This window comes from Echinops telfairi, unplaced genomic scaffold (assembly GCF_000313985.2).
Source record: "Echinops telfairi isolate 266 unplaced genomic scaffold, ASM31398v2 ScPeMD7_12;HRSCAF=54, whole genome shotgun sequence".
In the NCBI taxonomy this organism is placed as follows: domain Eukaryota; kingdom Metazoa; phylum Chordata; class Mammalia; order Afrosoricida; family Tenrecidae; genus Echinops; species Echinops telfairi.
In genome coordinates this window covers 8,692,782-8,716,196 of record NW_022103909.1, presented here as the reverse complement: position 1 = coordinate 8,716,196, position 23,415 = coordinate 8,692,782, and the positions used below count along the sequence as shown (strand labels likewise).

At 45.3% G+C, this 23,415-nt stretch overlaps 1 protein-coding gene across 3 annotated transcripts in view; it reads left to right on the top strand.

Annotated features, from left to right (window-relative positions):
• The window catches only part of ANO6 (anoctamin 6), a 207,447-nt gene that overhangs the window by 172,537 nt on the left and 11,495 nt on the right, over positions 1–23,415 (top strand). For all 3 annotated transcript variants that reach the window (XM_045287264.1, XM_030884742.2, XM_045287263.1), the window contains exons 13-17: positions 45–270; positions 1,714–1,883; positions 2,087–2,184; positions 12,075–12,205; positions 18,964–19,169. In XM_045287264.1, coding sequence (XP_045143199.1) covers positions 45–270; positions 1,714–1,883; positions 2,087–2,184; positions 12,075–12,205; positions 18,964–19,169 — 831 coding nt within the window. The remainder of the gene's footprint in view (positions 1–44; positions 271–1,713; positions 1,884–2,086; positions 2,185–12,074; positions 12,206–18,963; positions 19,170–23,415) is intronic.

Sequence of the window (23,415 nt, the reverse complement as noted above, 5' to 3'; positions counted from 1 at the left end):
AGGATGATTGGTGCGCTTCACTCGGCTGTGCTTTGCACTTTCAGATCCTGTTGATCATCGCATCCGTGATTGGGATCATTGTCTACCGGCTCTCCGTGTTCATTGTATTCTCTGCACAGCTTCCCAAGCACTTTAATGGGACAGACCCGATCCAGAAGTACTTGACGCCACAGACAGCCACGTCCATCACTGCTTCCATCATCAGCTTTATCATTATCATGATTCTGAACACCATCTATGAAAAGGTGGCCATCATGATCACTAACTTTGGTAAGCGCCAGGGTGGTGGGAGTTATTGTGGGGTGCCATTGCGTGGGCTCTGGATCGTCCAGCCCGTGTGACAGAGTAGGTCTGTCCCCCCAGAGGTTTTCTTGGCGGTGTCTGTTAAGAGAAACTCATCTTCGGGTCTTCCTCCAACTGAGCAGTGGGGTGGGTTCAGCGTGCCAGCCTTTCAGTCAGCCACAGATGCTTAACCAGCAGGCTACCAGGGCACCTATAACTATAAAAACAAAAAAGCCAAGCCCCCTGCCACCGAGTCATTCCAACTCATAATGACCCTGTATAGTTTTCCAGCATTTTTATAACAGTTATGAGCATACAGTCTCATCTTTCTCCTAAAGAGTGACTGGTGGGTTTGAACCACTGATGATAGCCAATGTCTAGCCTGAGGTACCCTCAGGACGGCTCACTACAGCTGTAGCTAAGGTAACATTCTTATTTTTACTCCTAATAAAAATATAGACTAAATCTTTTGAGGTGTTCCCATTCCAGCACGTTGCAAGTTTTAAGAATTACTAAGTGTACACGTATTTTCTCCAGCTTATATAGGGAGTGAATTATCTACGGCTCTGCATTAGTAAAAGGGACAAACCAAAGACAATCATTAGAATGTCCAGGCTCTGTGTAAACAGATCAGTGCTGAATAATATTTTCAATTACATTAGATCATGTCCCCTATTGTTGAGAGCAAATAGTCTTTTTATTGCAAATAAGTGGAATAGGGTCAGGGCTCCAGTAGCAAATATGTTCCTTTGTTGCTGAGAGGACAAGCAATCACATTGTTGCGTGTCTTCCCCCATACTGTTCATATTAATCCAGCTCTATTCTCATCCGTTCTGGCTTTTATAATAAGTATTTCTTCTGGCTGGCTTGGTTCCCAGGCAGCTGTATAGGGGCTAAAGTTAAGTGCTCCCCACACTGTGCCTGGGTTACTCCCTGAATGGCCTACTCAATGGTTGTCTAGAAATGATCAAACCAATTCAGATTCCCAACTCAGAGCGTGCCCCGTCTCCCCCAAATGCCTCTAGCAAGTCGATTTTCCTTTCTTTTTTTCAACTGACCTATCTTACTGCAGCTCAGGAACACAGGGGACTTATCATGTAGCAGCCTGATCAGAAATAGCCACCCGTTAATCTGGTCCTGAGAGAAGGCAGTCCGCACACAGTTGATAACATTGTATTTGTATATTTTAAGGAACAGTGGAATATTTTTACCATGTGGGAAATTCATTGGAGGGGAAAAAACACTCATAACAATGTGCAAACTTAGAATTAACACAGTGGCTATATTAAGGAATCCAAAACAACTTAAATAGAAACAGTGTGAATTGTATTTTTTCTTTTACATGTTAACTCACGTGTCAGTGTCTTTGATTAGGGCCTCAAAGCTGTTCACAATTTTTTTTAATCTTTCTTTTCTTTGTTTTAACTGCAGAACTCCCAAGGACCCAGACTGACTATGAAAATAGCCTAACCATGAAGATGTTCTTATTCCAGTTTGTCAACTACTACTCTTCCTGTTTCTACATAGCCTTCTTTAAGGGCAAGTTCGTGGGTTATCCAGGAGACCCGGTGTACTGGCTGGGAAAATACAGGAATGAAGAGGTATGAATCATATTCTCTAATGATTTAAGCTACGTCACGTTTTCTCGCAACTGCCTAATGAACAGTTTCTTCATTTGTTTTGTTTGGTTTTTTTTTCTGTAAGCAAAAGAACGAATTTTAAAGATAGAATTATAAAATTAATGGATGTGTTTTAAGTTGGACTCGTCTAAAATGTAAGTGGGACTTTCTTTCAAACCTTCCAGTGTGATCCAGGAGGCTGTCTCCTTGAACTGACGACTCAGCTGACAATAATCATGGGAGGAAAAGCAATCTGGAATAACATTCAAGAAGTATTATTTCCGTGAGTATTGTGTCATCTAGGGAGGGTCAAAGCTAGGAATAAAACATCCCACCAATCCAAAATATTTGCTTACTTATCCACTTGACTACAGGCCCAACTCTAGAATGGATTCATGTCTGTGCTCTGTAAAGGTCTCCAGACAAGATGGTCCGTCCCATACCAACCTCAAAACCAAATTCACTGTCACCAAGTCAGTGCTAACTCATAGTGACCCTATAGACCCTGTGACTTTCCAAGACTAATTCTTTATGGAGTAGAAAGCCCTATCTTTCTTCCACAGCAGCTGATGGTTTTGAACTGCTGACCTTTGAGATCATAGCCCAACTCATAACCACTATGCCACTAGGGCTCCTTAAGAAGGTCCAGTGTTTAATAGCTATGTCAAGAAGAAAAATAAACAAAACAACAGCCTTTTTTTTGCTTAACTGGAATCTCTCCATTGTTAAAGGTATTAAGGTGACAGCCCCAGGTGTAGCATGGCAGAGCTGTGCTCTGTAGGAAGTGTAGGGCTTGATTTCAGTGGAACTAGATTTCTAGAGGGCATTAAGCATTGGGCTGTTACTGGAAGATTGGCTGCCTGAAAGATGCAGCATTCTGACTATAAAGATTTAGAGCCTGGGAAACCATGTGGAGTGGTTAGATCTTGTCTCTGCTGTGGGGTCACTATCAGTCAGCATTGACTTGATGACCTTGGGTTTGGCTTGGGTGTGGATCATCTGGCTTCTCCTCTGAGACTCCTCTGGGTAGACTGGCACCACTGATGTTTTCGTTAGCAGCTGAATGCACCACCCAGGAATTCTCACCTGCTCTGTAGCTCAGGTGTATTAGACTGTCTTCAGTTGCTGATTGATTACAACCCATTAAGAGGTGAACTGAGGTCTGTGAGCTAAGTGTTCCCACCAGTTCTCAACATCTTCTCCTTTTGTAACGTACATTTAAAAATCATTAAGAATAACTTGATAAGTTCCAAGTATTTGCCAGTCGCTATGTTGTTGCCATGGAGCCTGGTGGCATAGTAGGTTACTTGTTGGGCTGCTAACTAACGACAAGGTCAGCAGTTTGAAACCACCACCCAGTCTTTGGGAGAAAGACGAAGTTTTCTACTCCTGTAAAGAGTTACAGTCTTGGAAAACCTCAGGGGCAGGGCTACCCTGTCTCATAGGGTCACTATGAGACAGCATTGACCCAATGGAATTGAGTTTAGAGTTTATTTAGTTTTGGGTTTTTTTTTGTTTTTAATAATTGTTTTATATATGAAAATACTTCAGAAGGCTCATAGCAATGCTGTTAGCTTTCAATTCCATTTTTCCATGAACTTTTTGAGGCCCCTTGGACATCTCTTAGGTGCCCCGGTGGCTTAGGGGTTTCGAGGTGGATTGCTAACCACAACATCAGCAGTGCACAACTACGAGGTGCTCCCCAGGAGAAAGATGGGATTTTCTGCTCCCAGGAAGGTTTACAACCGCAAAAACCCACAGGGGCAGTTCTGCCCTACCCTGTCGTGTTCCTGTGAATGGCAGTGATTTTATACAGCTCTTATGTGTTTCCTCCAAACGGGCCTTACTTCTCGCTCACTCCCCCTTTGCAAATAAGGAACCTGAGGCTTAAAGAAATGAAATGACTTTTACCCACATTTACATGGTCAACAAGAGCCGATGCTGTGGGATTCAAATCAAGATCACATGACACCAAACATGTACCCTTTCAAAGGGCTGGGGTGCATAGTATCTTCAGAGATAATTATCTACAATGAGGAGCCCAGGTAGTGCAGTGGTGAAAGGGCTGGGCATCTAACCATTTGAACCCACCCACCGAGATAGAGAGAGAGAGAGAGAGAGAGAGAGAGAGAGAACTGTGCCCATCTACGCCCAGAAGATTTATAGCCTTGGAAATCCAATGGAGAGTCTCCTCTGCTGTATAAGGTCAATACCAGTGGCACACAATAACAATAATACAGAGACTGTGAGTCCCCGAGCGGCACACATGGGTGAGCATAAACTACGAGCTGAAAGGTTTGTGATTCAAGAATGCCCAAAGACACCTTGGAAGACAGGCTTCCCAATTGGCCTCCCAAAGGTCACTGACTTCAGAGCCTCTGCACCCAGGACACCCCTCAGTTGGATCAGCTCAGCACCACCAACAACCTAGAGAGAACAACACTTAACCCTCCTTGAGCACAGAGTATCTTCCAGATCAATGAAATGCAGGCAAGCGCAAGTAATGTTGTATTTGATTCTATGTGAAAATAAATATAACAAATGGAGGAAAATCTGAACGCATTCTTTGATTACCAAAGTGGTTTTGAAAAGGAAAACAAATTCACAGCCATTTAGTCAATGCTGACTCCTGGAGACCCCCTAAGACAGGGATTTTTAGTGTTTTTGAAGAAGTGGGTTAACTGTCCTAACGTGCTATTTTGCTGACTGACTGGTTGTTCATGAGTTATTTTCTGAATTGAAAAATTAGTAGGGGGAAGTATAGTTCCTAAACTAGCACTGGAAAATTCACCTGAAATGAAATATTGTTTACATGAAATATGTTTAAATGATATAATGTAGTACCCATGGTCTGGTTATACCCTTATGCCAAGTAAACCCCATTGTTGAAAATTACACTAACCTGAACTTTGCCTTCAGCTATGTCTGGCCTTAACTATTTAGACCAAAAACCAAGCTCACAGCTGTTGGGTCCATTCTGATTGACAGTGACCTATAAGGACCGAATAGGACTTTGAGTTTCTGAGGCTCAGCCTTTATGGCATCAGAAAGCCTCAGCCTTCTCCTAAGGAGCGACTGGCGGTTTCAAGCTGTAGACCTTGAGGTCAGCAGCCCAATGCACAATCCACTATGCCACCAAGGTTCCTTAAAATATTTGGACAGTATGTTTTAAATGATTTTTCCTTTGTGTGAAAAATGGGAATGCCCAGTGTTAGCCAAAACAGAGTAAAGAGCTCTTCTCAACACTTCTCTTGGCTAGTTTTCTTCTTCCTTTTTTTCTATACAAAGACTTCACGTGAAAGAAATGTGTCAGTTACCCTCGCTACCCCTACCCACACCCTTCCTAAAAACACATGGGAAGGGAGAGAAAGGCAGCTCTTTCGCACTACTTAAATATGTTCAAAGGAGCATGCTGATTTGTATTTCGCTATACATGAATCCATAGCCCCTGATGAGGATTCTTGGAATAAGAGTGGAAGCATGTTTGGCTCAGTGGCTTAGAATCCCTTTGGGATCTCTCCAGTACCTACAGCACTGACCCTAGGACCTGGTGTGGAGTTGGCACTCTGGACTAACTCATTTCAAATGACTCCTCTGTTTCCAATAAGCAGCCCTGTGATCTAACAGTTACGTGCTCAGCAGAAACGTAGTTGTTTGGACGTACCCAGCAGCTCCATGGGGGAAAGACCTGGCAATCCATTCCCCTACAGATGAAAGCCAGGCAAACCCGTTGCCATTGACTCCGTGATGACTCCTTGTAAGGCTGTCGCCACCCTCGACGGCAGAGGCGAACTACACGATCTGATGTTCAGGGCTGTTTTCTTTACGGAGACAGATTGCTACACCCTTCTCCCAAACAGCGATTGGGGACTATGAACTCCCCACCTTTTGGTTAATACAAGCTCTAGGCCACCCGAATTCTTCCCGTAGAGGTTACCACCTAGTAAACCCTCTGGGGGCCATTCTGTTCTGACTCACCAACGCCTCACAGCAGCAAGACAGCCTTCAAACCCAGGCGGGCAGGAAACAAATAGAATGGGGGATCCAGTGAACAAGTGCAAACTCCTCCAGCCTTACCAGCCTGGCCCAGGAAAACAAACAAAACAGGACATCGTTTCGCTTATTATCTTTATATTTGAAGCATTCTGGGGATCTTGTTTTGTTCCAAACTTGATGAAAAAAGGGGGGGGGGATTACAAATCCTGCTTTACATGGCTCACTCTGAAGGACTTGTGGTACAATGTTAAAGCCAGTAATTAGGTTTAAAATTGCCAAAGTGCCAGTAGTATCATCTTTTGATGGCTGGGTACCTGCATGGCTTGGGGCCTCTCCCTTTCTCTGTTTTAAGTATTTCCACAGTAGGTAGGTGTTAATTGTAAGAGAAGGCAAGTCAACTGTGGTAAGGAAAAATACCACATCTCAAGCCACATTTTGATAGGGGGTGAGCCAGTTGCATGTGATGGAAGCATCCTTCACTATCCAAGCTCACTAATGGTGAATTTAGGAATGAACTAGATTAAAATAGTGAGGGATGCCTGTCCTTCAAGATTGTTAAAGAGTGGATACAATCGAGGATCCCAAACAGAAGTGGTGATTGCCTGGTAACGACGCTGGAGAGAGAAAGTGAAGTGGGGGGTGCTTCTTCACACCGTGCTCTGCACACAATTAGCAGAGGGCAATGCATGACACTCTTGTGCTGTATGCTGGGTAGAGTCCTGAGGAAATTATTTTGTAACTCCTGTGAAAAGAATGAGGCTTGGTCAAGGGAATAGCTACCTAGCAGTTTGATGGAACCAGGTCAAGAAACACTCTTGAGAGAGCAGCCAACAACCAGTCAGGTAAAATTGAGGCAACCAGACGTCCCGCTTTTGGCGGGACATTCCCCGGTTTTAATAAATTTTCCCACGGCATTTGAAAAAAGTCCTGATTTTTGGAAAGAATGCACGACAAGCTAGGGTATACGGTTTTCGGCTGCCATGTGGCTATTTCGCCAGGATATGAGTTTTCTCAATGGTGTCCCGCTTTTGTCCCGCTTTCCCAATGTTAAAATCTGGTCACCTTAGGTAAAATACCACGGTTGCAGTCCGTCCCAAGCTCACTGAGTCAGATTTCCAAGGCATCTTTTTGTTCTGTCTTTTAAGTGCTGTCGATTTAAGATTCGGATGCACGGTCACAGCTGAGACCCTTGCCCTAGAACCCAAAGCACCAGGGAGACAGATGGCTGGAATGCAGGCTGATATTTCCGACCACCATTGAAGGTTCACCAAAAGAAAACTGAGCAAGAGGCTGAGACTGTGTGGCTTCAAAAAGCCAGTCAGAATGATCTCTAAAATGCATGGCCGGGTATGGGTGCTGGACAGGCCCAGAGGGAAGGCTTGGTGAGCTGGCATGGCGAGTGGTTTTGAAGACAGACATTTGATCCTGAGCCCAAATTGTGATCCATTGGGGGCCCATGTTGAGAAATTCCTGGTCCTCTGAGCCATGGAGAGGACTGAGGAAGAGGCTGAGGCTGAAGCTGGAAATGGGAGGCATGGCAAAAAAATAAATAAATCAACCAAGAAACAGTAAAGTCAGCCATCTTTGGTTTGGGTGTCTGAAAGGATGAGGGCTTGCTGCATCACCTGAAGGCACCGGGGGTGGTTATGAACCCGCAGCCCCCGCCCGTGCCGTAGGCGGACTGATGACAGGGCATTTGGTCAGGGCATAGGAAGCTGCGCATTTAACCAACTCCTTGTGCCATCCTTGCAAGTACTGGAGCGAGCATCGCCTACACGGGTGGCATTGTGTCCCTGAGCCATGAGTAAAGTGGGCCCTCTTTGCAATTGGCCCCAGCCGTTTGAAGTCTGTATTGGTCAACGGGGCATCCCATACGTGGGTTTTAATGTCTCCGTCCATTCCCTGATTTGTCCTCTGACAACCCTGGACGGTGTAGGTTGGATCTCCCCCCATCGTAGCTGGGTGCACAGTTTTAGTAACCTTGCAGAGTTAAAATCCTAGTAAGTCATGGAATATGGATTAAGACTCAGGGGTATCTGATACCATGTCGCCACTGCTTTCCACAGTGTATTGCTGCCTCTGTGGTGAATGAGGAAGAAATGGGGGCAAATTGTGAGGCTGAGGAGGGAAATCTTCTGCCCTTAGGCAGCTTGGGCAGTGGTCAGTGAACAGTTGTTGCTGTGGGAAGCCCAGCACTGAGAGCTGTGGAGTCCAGTGACCCTCTGACACACACGGGGTCACCGTGAGATAGAATTGATGTAGCAGCGATTGGTTTTGTAGTGTGTATGTTTAGTTTTTAACAAGACACGCAGTTTAGTCCCAGACACTCACAGCAAACTCTTCTGCAGCCCCCAAACCACCACACCTGTAGACTCATCTCCTGCTGCTGCCTCAATGTCCCCACTCCTGCTGCCAGGAGTATGCTTTCCCTCAGGAACCTGCCCCTTTCCCCCTTCACTTCCAGTTCAGTGTCACATCTCGGTGAAGCTTCTTCTGACCCACCTCCACTCCTCACACAAATGCTCTCCATTCACAGTTTAACGTGTGTGTACATTGACAGAGAGAGATGCTTGCCCACAGAGTGGAGACAATGAGGTTCTGCTCCGTTTTCTTGTAGGTTGTCTTGACAGTAGAGTGAAGGTATCTCATTGTCCAAGTTGGAAATCCACGCAGACAGTGTAACGAGCTGCCTCGCAGCCCGACGCGGGTGTCGGCCTTGACCGTGTGTGTTGGTGTGCCCGTTGTGAGAACTCCACGAGGAAGCCACAGGCCAGCGGTTCTGTTGCTTTAGGAGAGGGTGGTCTGTATAGGTGCACACCTTGTCTCGCTGCCAACTCAGGTTTCTCTTCCGGACAAATTGCTTTGACAAAGGGGAGCTTTCATCTGGCCCACAAAGCTTAGAGACCAAAACCAAACCAAACAAAGCCTATTAAGAAGAGACGGCAGGTGGCTCTGTGGAGCGAGAGTGCACCCAGGATGGGGCAGAGCCCTGGGCTGGAGGTGAGGCCCGGCTTAGTTCTCTCCTAGCAGTATCAGATCCGGAGGTCATTTAACTTTTATTTGGCTCAAAAATAGGTCTTGGGCCTATTTTCTCTGATGTGAAATGATATGATGTTTCTGCTTAGACCTCTCCAGCGGTACCCCGAGTTCTTCCTCTGGAAGCCCAGACCTTCACAGCAAACTCTTAGGTCCTGCACCCCCAAACCACCCTTGGGAGACCGTCTGCTCCCTCAAGGCCTTTGTGGTCCCTGTTCCCTCTGCCTGCAGTGCGCTTTCCCTCGGGAACTTGCCCCTTGCCCCCCCCCACCCCACCCCCTGTTCACTTCCAGTTCAGTGCCCCATCTTGGTGAAGCCCGCTGTGAGCCACCTCTACTCTTCCCTAGACAAACACAGACACTCTCCATTCCTTGCCTAATTGCTTTTCTCCACAACATTTATCATCACCCCATGTGCTCTATCTTGATTTATTTCCTCTGTGGTTGATCAGAATAGATAGCTCCTGAATGCACTAGTTTCTGACTGTTGTTTTCACGTGGTGTCCCCAGTGCCTGCGACAGCACCTAGTAGATAAGTGGTGCTTAATGCATGATGGGTGGATGGACAGATGGATGGATGGATGGGAGAATGGAGTGGGACAGGATGATAGGATGGGACGGGATAGAATATGGTGCCTCCTATGCATTTGTTTTGGGAAGTTGCATGGGGGAAGATGATGATGCCACCTCTGTCCATGGGGAGCCAAGATGCTGCTGTTGGCCACATGCGTCTTGCAGTTTTCCAGGCCTTCTGGATCCCTCCATACTGTGTACAGTACTCTGATGTTGTTACATAAAGACACTTCTAAGTCCTACTCCTGATAAGGCACTCTGGCCTCTTGTGTGTTTTGTGAAGATTCCCCCGCTGGGCAGGAGAAACCCCTCACAGTTCTCCCTTCCCTGGCATCTGTCTTCAGCCTTTGATTTTTTGAGAGACCAACAAGCAGTTCCCTCTGGATCCAAGAACCCTGGTGGTGTAATGGTTGCCAGCTAGGATACTAATCACAAGGTCAGCAGTTCAAAGCCACCATCTGCTCTTTCAGAGACAGATGAGACTTTCTACTTCCATGAAGAATTACAGTCTCAGAAACCCAAAGGAGCAGTTCTACCCTGACCGGTAGGATGGCTGAGTCAGAATGGACTTGACAGTGAGTGTGTGTGTGTGTGTGTGTTGTGTGTGTGACATTGGTTGAGGCCTTGCTGTGCCTAGGCACTGTGCTAAACCCAACCACAGTCATGCTTTTATGTATATCTGATAACAACTCTAGGTAGCAATCATCCCCAATGTATAGAAGAGGAATTTGGAAAACCCAGTTCAGCACATGAACACACTTAGAAAGGACCCAGGACTTGAAGCAGGTCTTCTCACCGCAAGTTCAGGCCTTTGCCTCCCCCTCAGCCTCCCTTCAACACACAATGCCATTGCTGCTCTTGGGTTTGCACAGGCGACTGAACCAAGGAGTGGGTTCCAAGGATCCAGGGTGTTGTTGCGTCTTCATAAGGTCTTGCCCAAAGGGGTTTTGAGAGAAAGGGGATTGTCCTCTAGATCCGCGTATCTGGGAGAGATCAGAATGGGAAGGACCCAAGAGCCAGGGAAATAGTTGGCGTAAGTGGGATTTGGAAAGTCGTAGTATTGTATAACAGAGATCGGATGCTTTTGTTTACATGAATAAAATTGGGATCATCATATATGTGTTTATTTTGCTTTGTTCACCCATCAGTCTCTGCTTCAATCTCACTTCCTTGGAGAACACATCCCTGGTTCTCTAGACTAAATTGGGTCCCTTGTTAAATACTGGACACACACACACACACACACACACACCCCAATTGCTGTCAAGTCAATCCCAACGCATGGTGACCCCATGTGTGTCAGAGTATACCTGCGCCGCTCCATAGGATTTGCAAGGCTCTCCCAGGGCCACTATGAGGCAGACTTGCTCAATGTCAGGGAGTTTACTTTCGGTGTTCGGTTTTGTGGGGAGCACATCAGACCTTTTTCCGAGGCGCCTTTCAGTAAGTTCAAACCAGCCTTTAGTAAGTTCAAACCAGCCTTCCAGATTGTAGTAAAGAATTGAACCGTTTGTACCGCCCTTTCGGGGCACTGTTAAATACTAGGGTATGTCCGTTCTATTTTCAGTATTTATCATCCTTATAATTACCCGAGATAGGATATCAGTCTCTGTTTGCTCATTGCTGTATCCTCAGCACCTATCCCACAGGCAGTGCTGAATAAACATTTGCTGGCTGATTAACTTTTTAACTAAACAGTATGTCATGAACGTTTTCCCTGTCATTAAAATTATTTGAAATTATTTAATGGCTGCCTTACACTCATATGTACTACATTGCTATTTCTGAGCATTTATTTTTCCTGATAGTTTTACATTAAAAAGTATATTGCCACAAACATTCTATGCATAGAGAGTCTACATTTGTGTTTGTGTTCCTATCCGTTTTCTTCCAGAAGTGGAATCACTGGGTAAACCTTTATGGCCGTTTGGAAGCCTTTGATATATAATCCTAAATTGTGTTCCAGACTGCCGTATTTCTGCAGCCACCTGCCCTGCCTTTCCCCACCATTCACACCTTCTCTTCCCCTCTGGGAAGCATAAAAGTGGGCTTTCTCCTTAGTGCATGTTATGTCCTCTGAACTTTGAATTGCTCTGTTGGTTTAATATCCGGCAGCCCTGCCAGACTGGAGTGGGGAGGGCAAGGAGAGTCAGTGGCTGTCATAGGGCTGAGAATTCTCAATGGAAGTGATTCAACCTGGTGTTTTCACACTGGAAAGATTGTTTTGAAAGACAATGGGGGCTGGGAGGATGGAGGGGGGGTGGTAATTAAAATTAATCAAATGAGGGAAAGTAGTATCTTTTAAAAATTGAACTGCTCGCATGCAAAAGAAATAGTAGGAAAAAATAGTAGTGATTATAGTTTTGACAAATCCAGTTACGGGGTCCTATAATTCAGACTATTTTGGAGCAGGAAGAAGAAAAGATTATTTTTCTCTACATTTAGCATGCAAACACAAGATTCATTTTGGGGGAAGATTGCATGTTCAGCTTTGAGATATCTATCAACAAAATACTTCCCTAGCTTTGATCTGATAAAATTCTAATTTATAATTTGATCCTTTTGGCAGCTGGATCATGAATCTAATCGGACGGTATCACACAGTCTCAGGATCCGAACAGATAACCCCACGATGGGATCAGGACTACCATCTGCAGCCCATAGGCAAACTGGGATTATTTTATGAATATCTTGAAATGAGTAAGTCATTGGTAAAGTTTCAGTGATTCAAGTATGGTGTTAGCATGCTTTGAATCTCAACGGCGTCTGTTATTGAGCCAAATAATTATTTAGCTTATTGAAATGAAGATGAGCATGCTTTGCTCCACGATCAGGCTTTCAAATTAGGTGGCTGTGTGTATCTTTGTCAATATGTATGTGGTGCAAAGCAAAAGGTTTATTACCAAGCAGCAAAATGGAATATTCATTGAGGCACATCTTCACTGTTAATTATCAGAAGGTTCTAGCAATGTAGTCGGAGAATGAACTCGGCAACTATTGTTAGCTATGATTCAGCTTGCAGCTGGAGTCCAGGCAGGCTCAGCTGTTGGCTGATGCACTTCTGAACCAAGTCATTTAACAGAGCCTGCCGGAGCATGCTGTATTGTGGCAGGAAGGATCACCAGGGTCCCCAGCCACTCCCCGCCTCCCGCCCCTTCACTTTCACACCTCACGCCTGCCTTAGGCAGCCTGTCCATTTCTTATTTCTTCGGGCTGCCAGTCTCTTCCTTGCCCTTCAGTGACCTCATGCATTCAGAAGCTTGCATTCGGAAACGTTCTGCCGATCTGGAACTACCCTTTGGCAGAGCCCCCACTCTCGTGAATGTCCATTTGCATATCATTTGCTTGGGCTCCATTTCTCTCCAGTTGAACTTGGTGTTGAACTCTAGGTTGCCTATACACGGTTGCATCTCAAACTACATTTCCATAGGAAACACCCTCTCTTCTATTATGCACGACACATTTCTATCTAATAGAAGGCTAGCAATTTACATGTTTTGTATCTACCCTTTCAGCCGCCCACCGCATGGAATGGCAATGTTTTTAAGCATAGGAGCTTCGAGAAGGAAACAAACAGCATTCCGGTTGACAGGCCTTGAATGTATGCATGGAAGTGTGTGTGCTTGGACAGAGCCCCTTTGTGGTTCCTATTTACAAGTCTGCAGATAGAGGGCAGTTTTTTATTAAATCACACTCTCTATATAAGATAATTGCTTTTAAAAATAATCCATTATACATGGAAACCCATCTGCTGCCTTCGGTGAGTGAAAGGGTCATCTCATGGCGTCTTCCATCAACAATACTATGCAGCAGCTTGGAGTCTGATTCAAATTTCATTTTTGCTTTTGTTAAGTTTCCTGACCAGGTTCTGATAAGGGTGGAGCTGCCCTAGAGAATGAAGAAGCTACTCAGAGTGTGTCCATTTTTCTGAGGGACTGCACGACGGTTTACCTGCGATTGCAAAATGAGTCATAATTGCAATATTTTTACTGGGGCTATTCTCAGCATTAATAATAATAACACCCTGAGACAGAACGTCATCGACGGTTTCAGTACAAGGAAAAAAGAAACCTGACAGAAGTGGGAATTGTTTGTTTGTTTCTTTGTTTTTTCTATAGCTAGTAAGTCGAATGAAGGGCATTTCAAGGAAATGTTCTATATGCTCGCTTTTTGGGGGGGTGGGAGGGTCTGGTGGGGGGAGGTTAGTGTGGCTTTTCGAATTTCTTAAAACTCAGTGCCATTGAATCGATTCAGGCTCACAGTGGCCCGAGAGACAGAGCAGAAGGGCCCTGTGGGCCGCTCAGGCCGAAAATCCTTCATGGGAATTCTTCACAATGGCTGCTAACTAAATAACTGGGCTCCAAAATACCTCCCGAGAAAAGATGGAGTCGCGTCTGTTACAGACAGATTTTAAGATTTATGAAATGGTTCTCCTATTATCCAAGTAAAACCTAATGATTTAGAAAAACTCCTCAGCTTCTCAGAGTAGACAATCTGTGATTCTTTATTCAACAGGAGGGTGACATTTATTCTCTTGTCGGTAGAAGACAAAATTTCCAATTGCCTTTGGAAATATGTTCGTTTCTCTAAAAATGTTTAGCGCCTTTGAGAAAGGGCTCACCCCACCACCCTTTAGCCCCCTTCTAGTTTCCTACAGTAATTAATGCTACTACCAGCTACGATACCATCAGGTTTGGCAAACAACCTAGGGACTGGTCCCTTCCCCTGATGTGGGTTTCTCAGCACCCAGCGGTCCTGCTCCGTTGCCTCTACCCTGGGAAAGAACCAGAACTCACCTCTTCCTGAATCGCTTTCTCCCCTCACATCTACATGGGGATTTTCTACAAACGCCCCGCCCCATGGTACTCCAACTCTTCACACAGACTTGCTGCTCTTTTCTCTGAGCTGCAACAGACTGATTAACCTGCCTTGATTCTAGCACTTAACTCCTAGCATGTAATTATCTGCATATCTCTCTCTGCAACTCCACCGAACCTGTTGAAAATTCACTACCCTGTCTTTGGGGTCTTCCAGGCCTCGGCTTCCCATCGCCTAGAGCTGAGTGCTCACAGTGTTTAAGTTACTTGAAAATAGAGTTTCGACACACGCAACACAACGGTTGCCTGCTGTTGCTTCACCCACCCACATGAAGATCTGTATAACATTGAAAAAACAAAAAGAAAAAAAAATTTTTTAAGGACAAATTTTATTAGTGAATTGCAACCCTGCGGTGTTCACCACCAGTGTTTGGTCCTGATACCCAAGAACTCAGACGCAGTACGTAAGAGAAATAGTCTTACCAGACTTAGAATCTAAATATCCTAAGATGCCATTTTGTGCTTAAGGGGTACGCTACTGCACAGACAGAGGTAGCTTGTGAACACGCTACCCAATGGGCAGGTGCTAGCAATGAAGCCTGCCAAGTCATGAAACCCAACCAAACCAAACTTGCCGCCGTCGAGTTGATCCGACTCACAGCCGCTCCATGGGGCAGAGTCGAACTGCTGCTGGCGGTGTCCGGGACTGTAGCTGTTTATGGGACTTGAAAACCACATACTTCTCCTGAGGAGCAGCTCGTGGATTTGAACTGCAGACCTTGTGGTTCTCAGCCCAGTGCATAATCCACTGTACTACCAGGCTTCCCTTTAAGTGAGGAGGTCCATTTTCTTGGTTCTGTCCCCCGACTTTGCCATGTTAACTTGATCTTACCTTCCTCTATATCCAAGTTCCTTTTTTTTTCTAGATCCACTAAAACAATCACTTCACATAATATTGTTTCCATCTTATTTGTTGTTTTATCATCTGGTCAACAGTTCCTTACAACCCCTCTCCTTGCTTTTCCCACCAAAGGCCCTGCACTCTGTCTCCCCCTGTTCCTCCATTTCTGCTGTGTGCCCATCCATACCTGCATTAAAATGTCCAATCTTACAATTTGAGTTTCCCAAAGTGAGGGCTAGGTCCCTGCAGAGGATTTGCAGATCCATCCCTTTATCCATTCATTTCCCAGAGAACATTTATTGAGGCTGGCCTGTGCCACAGACAGCCTTAGTGACCGAATGGCTTATGCCTTGGGCTCAGGCCAGCAGCTCAGAACCACCAGCCACTCTCTGAAAGACGAGCCTGTCTGCCCCAAGAAAGAGTTACAGCCTCAGAACCCACAGGGCAGTTCTACTAACTGCTGGGGACAAGTTGGGCTTGGTGCTTGCCCTCACAGAGCCCAGTGGGGAAAGGTGAGCCCTTAATAGATCATCAACATGGTGAAAGCAAAGGATATTCTCCAGAGGAAGTGGTATTTGAGCTGGGTTTTGAAAAGTGGCCAGAAGTTCACTACCTGATGAAGGGAAAGGACGGTTCGTGCAGGGTGGCATGCACGTTGAAAAGCACGAAGTCATGAAATAGCTTGGCTAGTTCAAAAACTCGCAAGGAATGGATGATGGGTCTGTTAGGATTCGTGGTACCTGCTGTGTGTCAGCAGAGAACTGTGCACCAGGGGGGTTTCAGTGGCTGAGTTTTTGGAAGTACATTGGCCAGGCCTTTCTTCCAAGATGCCGTTGGGTAGACTTTCCGGTTGGCTGCAGAGCCCTTTAGCCGTTTGCCCACCCGGGAACTCTGTTGGTGAAGGCAAAGGCAGGGTGTCGCTTTAAGGAGGAAATGGGTGACGGGGAAATAAAAATGATCTGCATAGATACTTCCTTCTAGACACTCGGCTGCACAGTAACAGAAAATGCCAAGAACATTAGAGGGTCATGAATAAGTCTCAGGGGAAGGTTGTGGGGTTTTTTCCTTCAGTGAAGTTTTTATTTTGGTAAATGGATTGGTCCTTTTCTTTTTTCTTTTTCGAGTTGTTGTTCTTGATTTCAAAGTGGTTTAGAAGGTTCTTGTCACTTGCATTATCAGACTATACCCTGTGACTTTTTTTCCTGATGCCTTACTTTAAAAAAAATTTCTTTTTAATTCACCTGGAATTTATTTTGGTGTCAAACGCGGACTACATGGCCCTTTTCCCAGTCATTTAGCGAAGTTGTTCCAATACTTGAATTCACTGATTTGAAGCATTGCCTTTATAACGTACTAAAATACTAAAACCCCATGAATATTTGCATCTATTCTTGAAATCTATTCTAATTCATACTCTCTATTCATATATTAGTTCTAAACTATTGCAATTACCATAACATTACAATACACTTTAGAATCTCCCTGAGCTGCTTCCATTTTATTGTTCTTCTTATTCAGAATGTCCCTAATACTGTCACTGCACACAGCCCTCCACAGTACTAGGCCTGTGTACTTGTTTATAGTTCTTTTAAAACTTTAGTATCATTTTTCAGGTCTTTTCTTAAATCCATTAGGGGATTTGCATTAAACGTCTATATCATTTTGTATGGGCGGCATAGGGGGCTAGTGGGGCTTGGTATTTCTCCAGGTTTGGGGGGAGGGGATGGGGGTTGTCTACCCAGTCAAGACTATGGTACACCCTGCTCTTCATCCACTTGGTTTTTGTGTTTTGTTTTTAAATCAACTCTCCTAACAGGAAGGCGCCCTGGTGGTGTAGAGGGCGATGAGTTACCTTGCTAACCACAAGGTCAACGGTCCGATCCCACCAACTGTTACATCAGAGAAAGACGGGGCTTCCTGTTTCAGTACAGATTTACAGCCATGGGAACCCAGAGTACCCATAGGGCCACTGTGCGTCCGAATGGGCTTGATGACAATGAATTTTGATCACAATGCTCCCATAGTTCTCATTAACATATTCCCAAGTAGCCTGTGCTTTTGCTGCCACTATAAGTGGCATCTTTGGCTCCTTGGGATTTTAACTGGCTCATTGCTAATGTAAGCTTAGTCGCAGGCTGCTCCTGACCACTCGGAGATCTAGCAGCATTGGGTCCTGTTTCCAAGATGGCAGCAGTGAGCTGTCTCCTTCAGTAGGAGGTGCACTTGCCAGTTTAACACAGTCTGCTTGGCACCCACTCCACACATTGACATCACTTGCCTGGCCCCTGTGGACAATGAATGTATTGAGGGTTGGGTGAAGCAGGCGCAGCTACTCACCTCCCTGCTCCACGCTACCTAACTACTGCTGACTCTATGGCATCACCACCTCTGTTCCCTGCCTTCCTGATGAGCATGTCCCCACCCCCGTCTATGGGCCTGTATGCTCTTCTGCAACATGCCATCAGGCTCCCAGACCACAAGCAAATGAGGGCAGCCCCACCTACCTAACCACACCCTCCACAGCTCTGGCCAGAATGGTTCTGGTCTCGTATCTGAGCAATAGCCAGCCTTTACGGGGTTGTATATTTTTCTTTCCTCCACAACCTGGTTTATACCTGGATGATCCGTTGCCATTGAGTCTGTTGTGACTCACGACAAACCCACATGTCTCAAAATAGAACTGTCTCCATGAGATTTTCAATGGCTGGTTGTTTGGAAGTAGATCGCTAGGCCTTTATTCAAAATGCCTCTGGGTAGACTTGAAACTTCAACCTTTTGGTTAGCACACCACCCCCACCCCCACCCACCCCCACCGAGTCAATTCAGACCCTTAGCAACACTATTTCTATTCCTTTCTCTGAAGGTAGCTCTTGGGCAAAAAACCAAACCAACCTCACTGCCATCAGGTAGGTCAGTGCTAACTCACAGCACCCCCCTGTGGGTTTCCGAAAATGTTACTGTTGCTGGAGTCAAAAGCCCAGTCTTTCTCCCAAGCAGCTGCCGGTGGCTTCAAATTGCCAACCATGTGGATTACAGGTCAACTCGTAACCACTACACCACCAGGGCTCCTGAAAAAGGTTTTTGTTGTAGGTATCTGGCCCATGTGTGGACTATAACAACTTCATGTTAAAACCCCAAAGGAGGATTAGAATATTACTTAGGAAGATACTTCTATCACATATATTTCTATGATTTAGAATAATATAAATTCTCTGAATGCCCTGTATTTGCATACACTGGCTCAGGGGAGCTTGCTCATTTGTCTCTTTTCAGCCTATTACCTCAAACATTCTGTAATCCTCCCCAAAGGGATATTTCTTATTAAATACTTCATTTAGATACTTGTTAGATACTTTATTTTAGTCTTCTATTCCGAGTCACAAATCATCGTCTAGCATTCCATTATTTCAACATTGAGAACAAATAGTGTGCTTCGATAGAGCATCCTCAGTTTGTTATCAGGAAATAAATCAGGTTGATTAAAGATTCCTAAATCTATTGTTCCTATGAAGTGTGTGTGCACGTGAAAGAAACAGGCTACAATTAGCCTTCTTTCCAGAGTTGTCATATTTGTGTTTTGTTTGGATTCATGCCCGGTTCAACATTAAGTTGTTATTCACTGCCGATAATGTCTTCTCTGTGGGGTGGTTTGTCTTCCTCTTTCTTTACAAGAGTAAAGCACAAACCTGTCGTCTTCCATCCGTCCTCCATCCGTTGACGTGTGTCCATTCCATTGACAGTTATTCAGTTTGGGTTCGTCACCTTGTTTGTGGCCTCTTTCCCCCTGGCCCCGCTGCTGGCTCTGGTGAACAATATACTGGAAATACGAGTGGACGCCTGGAAACTGACGACCCAGTATAGACGGATGGTGCCAGAAAAAGCCCAGGACATTGGCGCGTGGCAGCCCATCATGCAAGGACTAGCCATCATGGCCGTGGTGACCAACGTGAGTAGACCCAGGCTTCACAGGGGAAAGACCTGGAGAAGTCTGCAAACTCCTTCGAGGGCTCCCTAAGTAGTACTCAGATGTCTCTGTGTTGGTTTGTGTGTTTGTGTGTTGGTTGTTTAATGGGGAAAGGTGCCATGACTTGTGACTGTATAAACTACACAGTTGTTATCGTTCTACTTGTTACTGTTTGTTTGTAGGTAATTCTTATTTGCCTGTCATACTCATGTTGCTCAGATCTCAAATTTTTATGCAGTAGACGCATCATAATAGTAGCAATTATAGTAATAAGTTCCAACTCCTTTAATTCCTGTGTGACCATAAAGAGTTATCCGATAGTGTTATAGAGAGTAGGTAGATGTCCATTCATTTAAAGCAGTGGTTCCTAATCCCGCAACCCTTTCATACAGTTCCTCATGTGATGGTGACCCCCAACCATAAAATTATTTTTTTTTCTACTTCATAACTGCTATTTTGCTACTGTTAGGAATTGGGCAACGCCTGTAAAGGGTCATTCGACCCACAGGTTCAGAACCGCTGATTTAGTTTCAGAACCTTGAAACAAAAGCTATAATTCTACCAAAGTTTACTATATATCCTAAAATATAAACTATTTATTGATGAATTAGAAACACTTTGTACATTCCCCAGACTAAGGAGGATCATGCAGGACAGGACCTGCCCCCCCCCCTCCGCCCCCTCCCCCCCTGCAGTCCTCCCTGCCCACCCTGCTGTCTTCTCCTGGCAACACTGGCCACTCCTGGAGCAGCCGAATTCGCTGCTTGGAACTCAGCTCAGATGGGACAACCTTTCATTGTTTCCAGCCTGCATTCATTGATTATGGGCCAGTCAGAACCATTTTTGTTTTTTGTGTGTTGTGTTTTTGCACAAAATGACAAAGTGGAGAAAGAGGCACAATGCAGAAATGTCCATAGAACATTATTTCTTCCTTCCTAGATCAATTTCCCCAACAAAATTATTTTCCCGTGATAATTCTTAGTCAGCCACAGTTGTGAGTGCTTTTCCCATGAGCACCTGGGGAAACAAGTGGAACTGGACCGTGCCTGTGGATGGGGGTCCTCGGGAAGGGAAGTTGCTGATCACTACAGCTCCAGTTCCCAACCCCGCAGCTCCCCCCCACTTCTGGGCTGCGTGATGCTGGGCCAGGCCATGAGCCTTCAGAGCTGCGTTTTACCATTTGTAAAATGAGCAATTCCCTCCCATTATAACAAGGCAAAAAGGGCTTGGGAGACTCAATGGGTTAACGCATTAAATATGCAAAGCCCGGTCTCAATAGAATGTTAGCTACTGCTACCTTTACTTTATTATCATTACTACTCAACTCACTGTTACTAATAGTGACTCCTACTACCTTAACTAGAGCTGCAGGAATTTCAAACTAGTCACTGCCTATATGAATGTTTCCCAAGGTGCGCTCCACTGGGATAGCCTAGGGATGCTGGAACGACCCAGGTAGCTGGAAAAGCAGGTCCTTACACTTGGTCCTGGATTATGGGATAGAGGACAAAAGTTCTCCATTGCTAATGGGGCACTGAGTAATTTGGGTTTTTTTTCCCTGAAAAGAGGGCAGCGGGCCGAATGAAAGTGGAGAACCCATGGTCTAGACTGGCGAAAGGGAAGGAAGGGCCCATCAATACCAGATAGCACCACACACCTCACCAAAGAAAAGTAGTTCCAGCCATCCCATGAGGGTGGGTTCATGAAATATTTGACCAGAGTATGGCAATTAGTAATGATGTTATCAATATTCACATGGCCCTTGGCTACCCTCATCTAGATCATGGTCACAGTCTTTATTTGTACAGTAAATCAAGTTATCTGAACCCCAGCTGTCACCTCCGCCACTCCCAGAACCCTTGGTTTATTTGAATTGTTTGCTGTCTGTACTTTTTGGAGAAAGTTGCAAATCACGCACAAAGCCCAGCTGCTTGGATATGTCACTTTCCATCCATACAAATAGCCTGCACTTCAACCTCCACTCCACTGCAAAATGAAGAGTGATGGTCTGAAATATGACAGGGAGGCGTTTCAAGTGCCCGAGTCATAAAAGGATGAATCTGTCATGTGCAATATGCTCTACTCCACTAGGCAAGGCAGGAACGTGGACTTGTATGCTTTAGAAAAATGTCAGCAATGAGATTTGAAACTAAAAGGCTTTCTGTTTGACCTCCGGCTAACCAGAAAAGCCAATTGATTCAAAAGTCCCCGTTCCTGAAGCATTTCAGTTTGATTGTATGAAGCACCCTTTCCCAGTCTCTGTGCCCTGGTTCCATTCTGTTAGCCCAGATGGAGTATCGGCTGCGCTGCCGAGCGTGCTCTGTGTATCTGTGCGCACACACAAGCACACACGTTGACTAATTGGTACTACTGGGTCTTATCTAATTGTTATAACTTAGATCTCACTATTATAATGTCCTAAGGAAACTGTGTGTGAGGCTTGTGTAACCAGCAGTGTCTGACTTCCTCTAACTTTATCCTGGGAGAAGGAATCAGTACCAGCCCAAGACCATGTCTTATGAGATGGAAGTCAGATATGCTTCTACTCCCCAACCTTTCCCCAGTTCTGACACCGGCCACCGCTCCCACAGCATTCGCTGCTTCTCTGCCGGCTTCAATAGTTTGTGGCAATGGCCACCCCGAACCCACAGACCATGCTCACCATGACAGGGCTTCTTAGCACATTAACAGGTTACAACTCAGGTTCAAGAACACCCCGGGTACAGTTCTTCAATCAGAGCAGCCTCTTCACCTGTACCCATAAGTATGCCTCTCTTGCTTAAGCAAATGTTAAAATGTTCTTTTACCTCTGTCAGCGGTGCTCCGAGGCAGCTCACTCTGTCAGCAAGCCTACGCTCTCATGGACCAGGAAGCCTGCCACGCTGCCTCATGCCCGTTCTCTTGCTGTGCTGTTCCTCTGTCCCTCCCTGTTGCCATCTCTCACTGTCTCTGGTGTCACCACAGTCTGTCTCCTGGCTTGAGGAGGTTCCACTTAGGGAACTTGGGTGCAAAGGACGTGTCCGTTGCTGGCTCTCCTTTCATGATGAGAGCGTCATCCCATTTTCCTGCATCTTGGCTCTTTTTAAGCCAAGTGGGATGGCACAACTGGCCAGTCCCTATGTCAGGGTTCCATGTACTCTGTTTGCATGGTCCTACTCCCAGCAAGGGGTCCGTGAATGTTGTTTGCCTTGTTAACAACCTTTCTAATCCCCTTGGTGAATCACTATAGTCACCTCAGATTTGCATAGTCCTACTCTGTCATTTGGTGGGGGTGACAAACACAATGACTTCGTAGGCTAGAAAGGTCCTAATAAGTAATTTACAGCACCACGGGTTGTGGCGTCAATTAAACTATATCAACAGTGCTTTTTTTCCATATTGGGATTTTTTTTTTTTTGCAATGATGCTGGTCATCTATAAGTCTGTATATGTGTAAAATTTAAACATGTATCTCTTACTCCTTTACATGCCTGATCTCAACCCCTCATGTACCTGTTGGGTGTCTCCCACTCTGATGAGTGGCTAAAAGGCCACTTGTCTGTAAGAGAAACGTCTCACCGTAAAAAGAAGAGAATAGGCATGAGGGACGAGAGTGGGTACTGAGCAGGAGTTTGGTATAAAATTGTTCATTTTAAAGCTGCTGGTTCAATCAATCAGCTGAGTTGGCATTGTTGCATCATGCCAGAGCATCTGCTATTGAAGACCAATTTTAATTTATTTTGATATAAATGGAAAACTGTTCAGAACAGCGTAGGAAAGGAAGCCCATTGCATTTATGTGTACTCCTGCAACATGTCTCTCCGGCAGCTCCATGGAGGGCAAAGAGAATCTTGTCAGAAGACAATAGAATTATCTTCCTTGTTAGAATTTGGATAGCTTCCTCAAACATAGCAGCTCTCTAACAAGTGAGTCTCTAACAAGGTTTAGTAACTTAAAGGGCAATGAGAACGCTTAGCCTAGTGAAATCTAGAAACGCGAAGGAGCCCTCACCGCCACCATAGGCACACCCACAGACCCGTTTTTAAACCACCACACACACACCCCGATTCTTCACTTTAGAGGAAGTGGTGAAGCTGGGCCTATCGGGGGATTCTGCAGCAGAAAAGCCCTTCGTTGTGTTTCTTGCTTTGCTGAGACTTTGTTTGTTGGTTTGTGGTCTCACTGTGTCTAAACCATATGTTCAGATGAATACTATTAAAAATCATGTTGAGCCAAAAACATGTCTCCT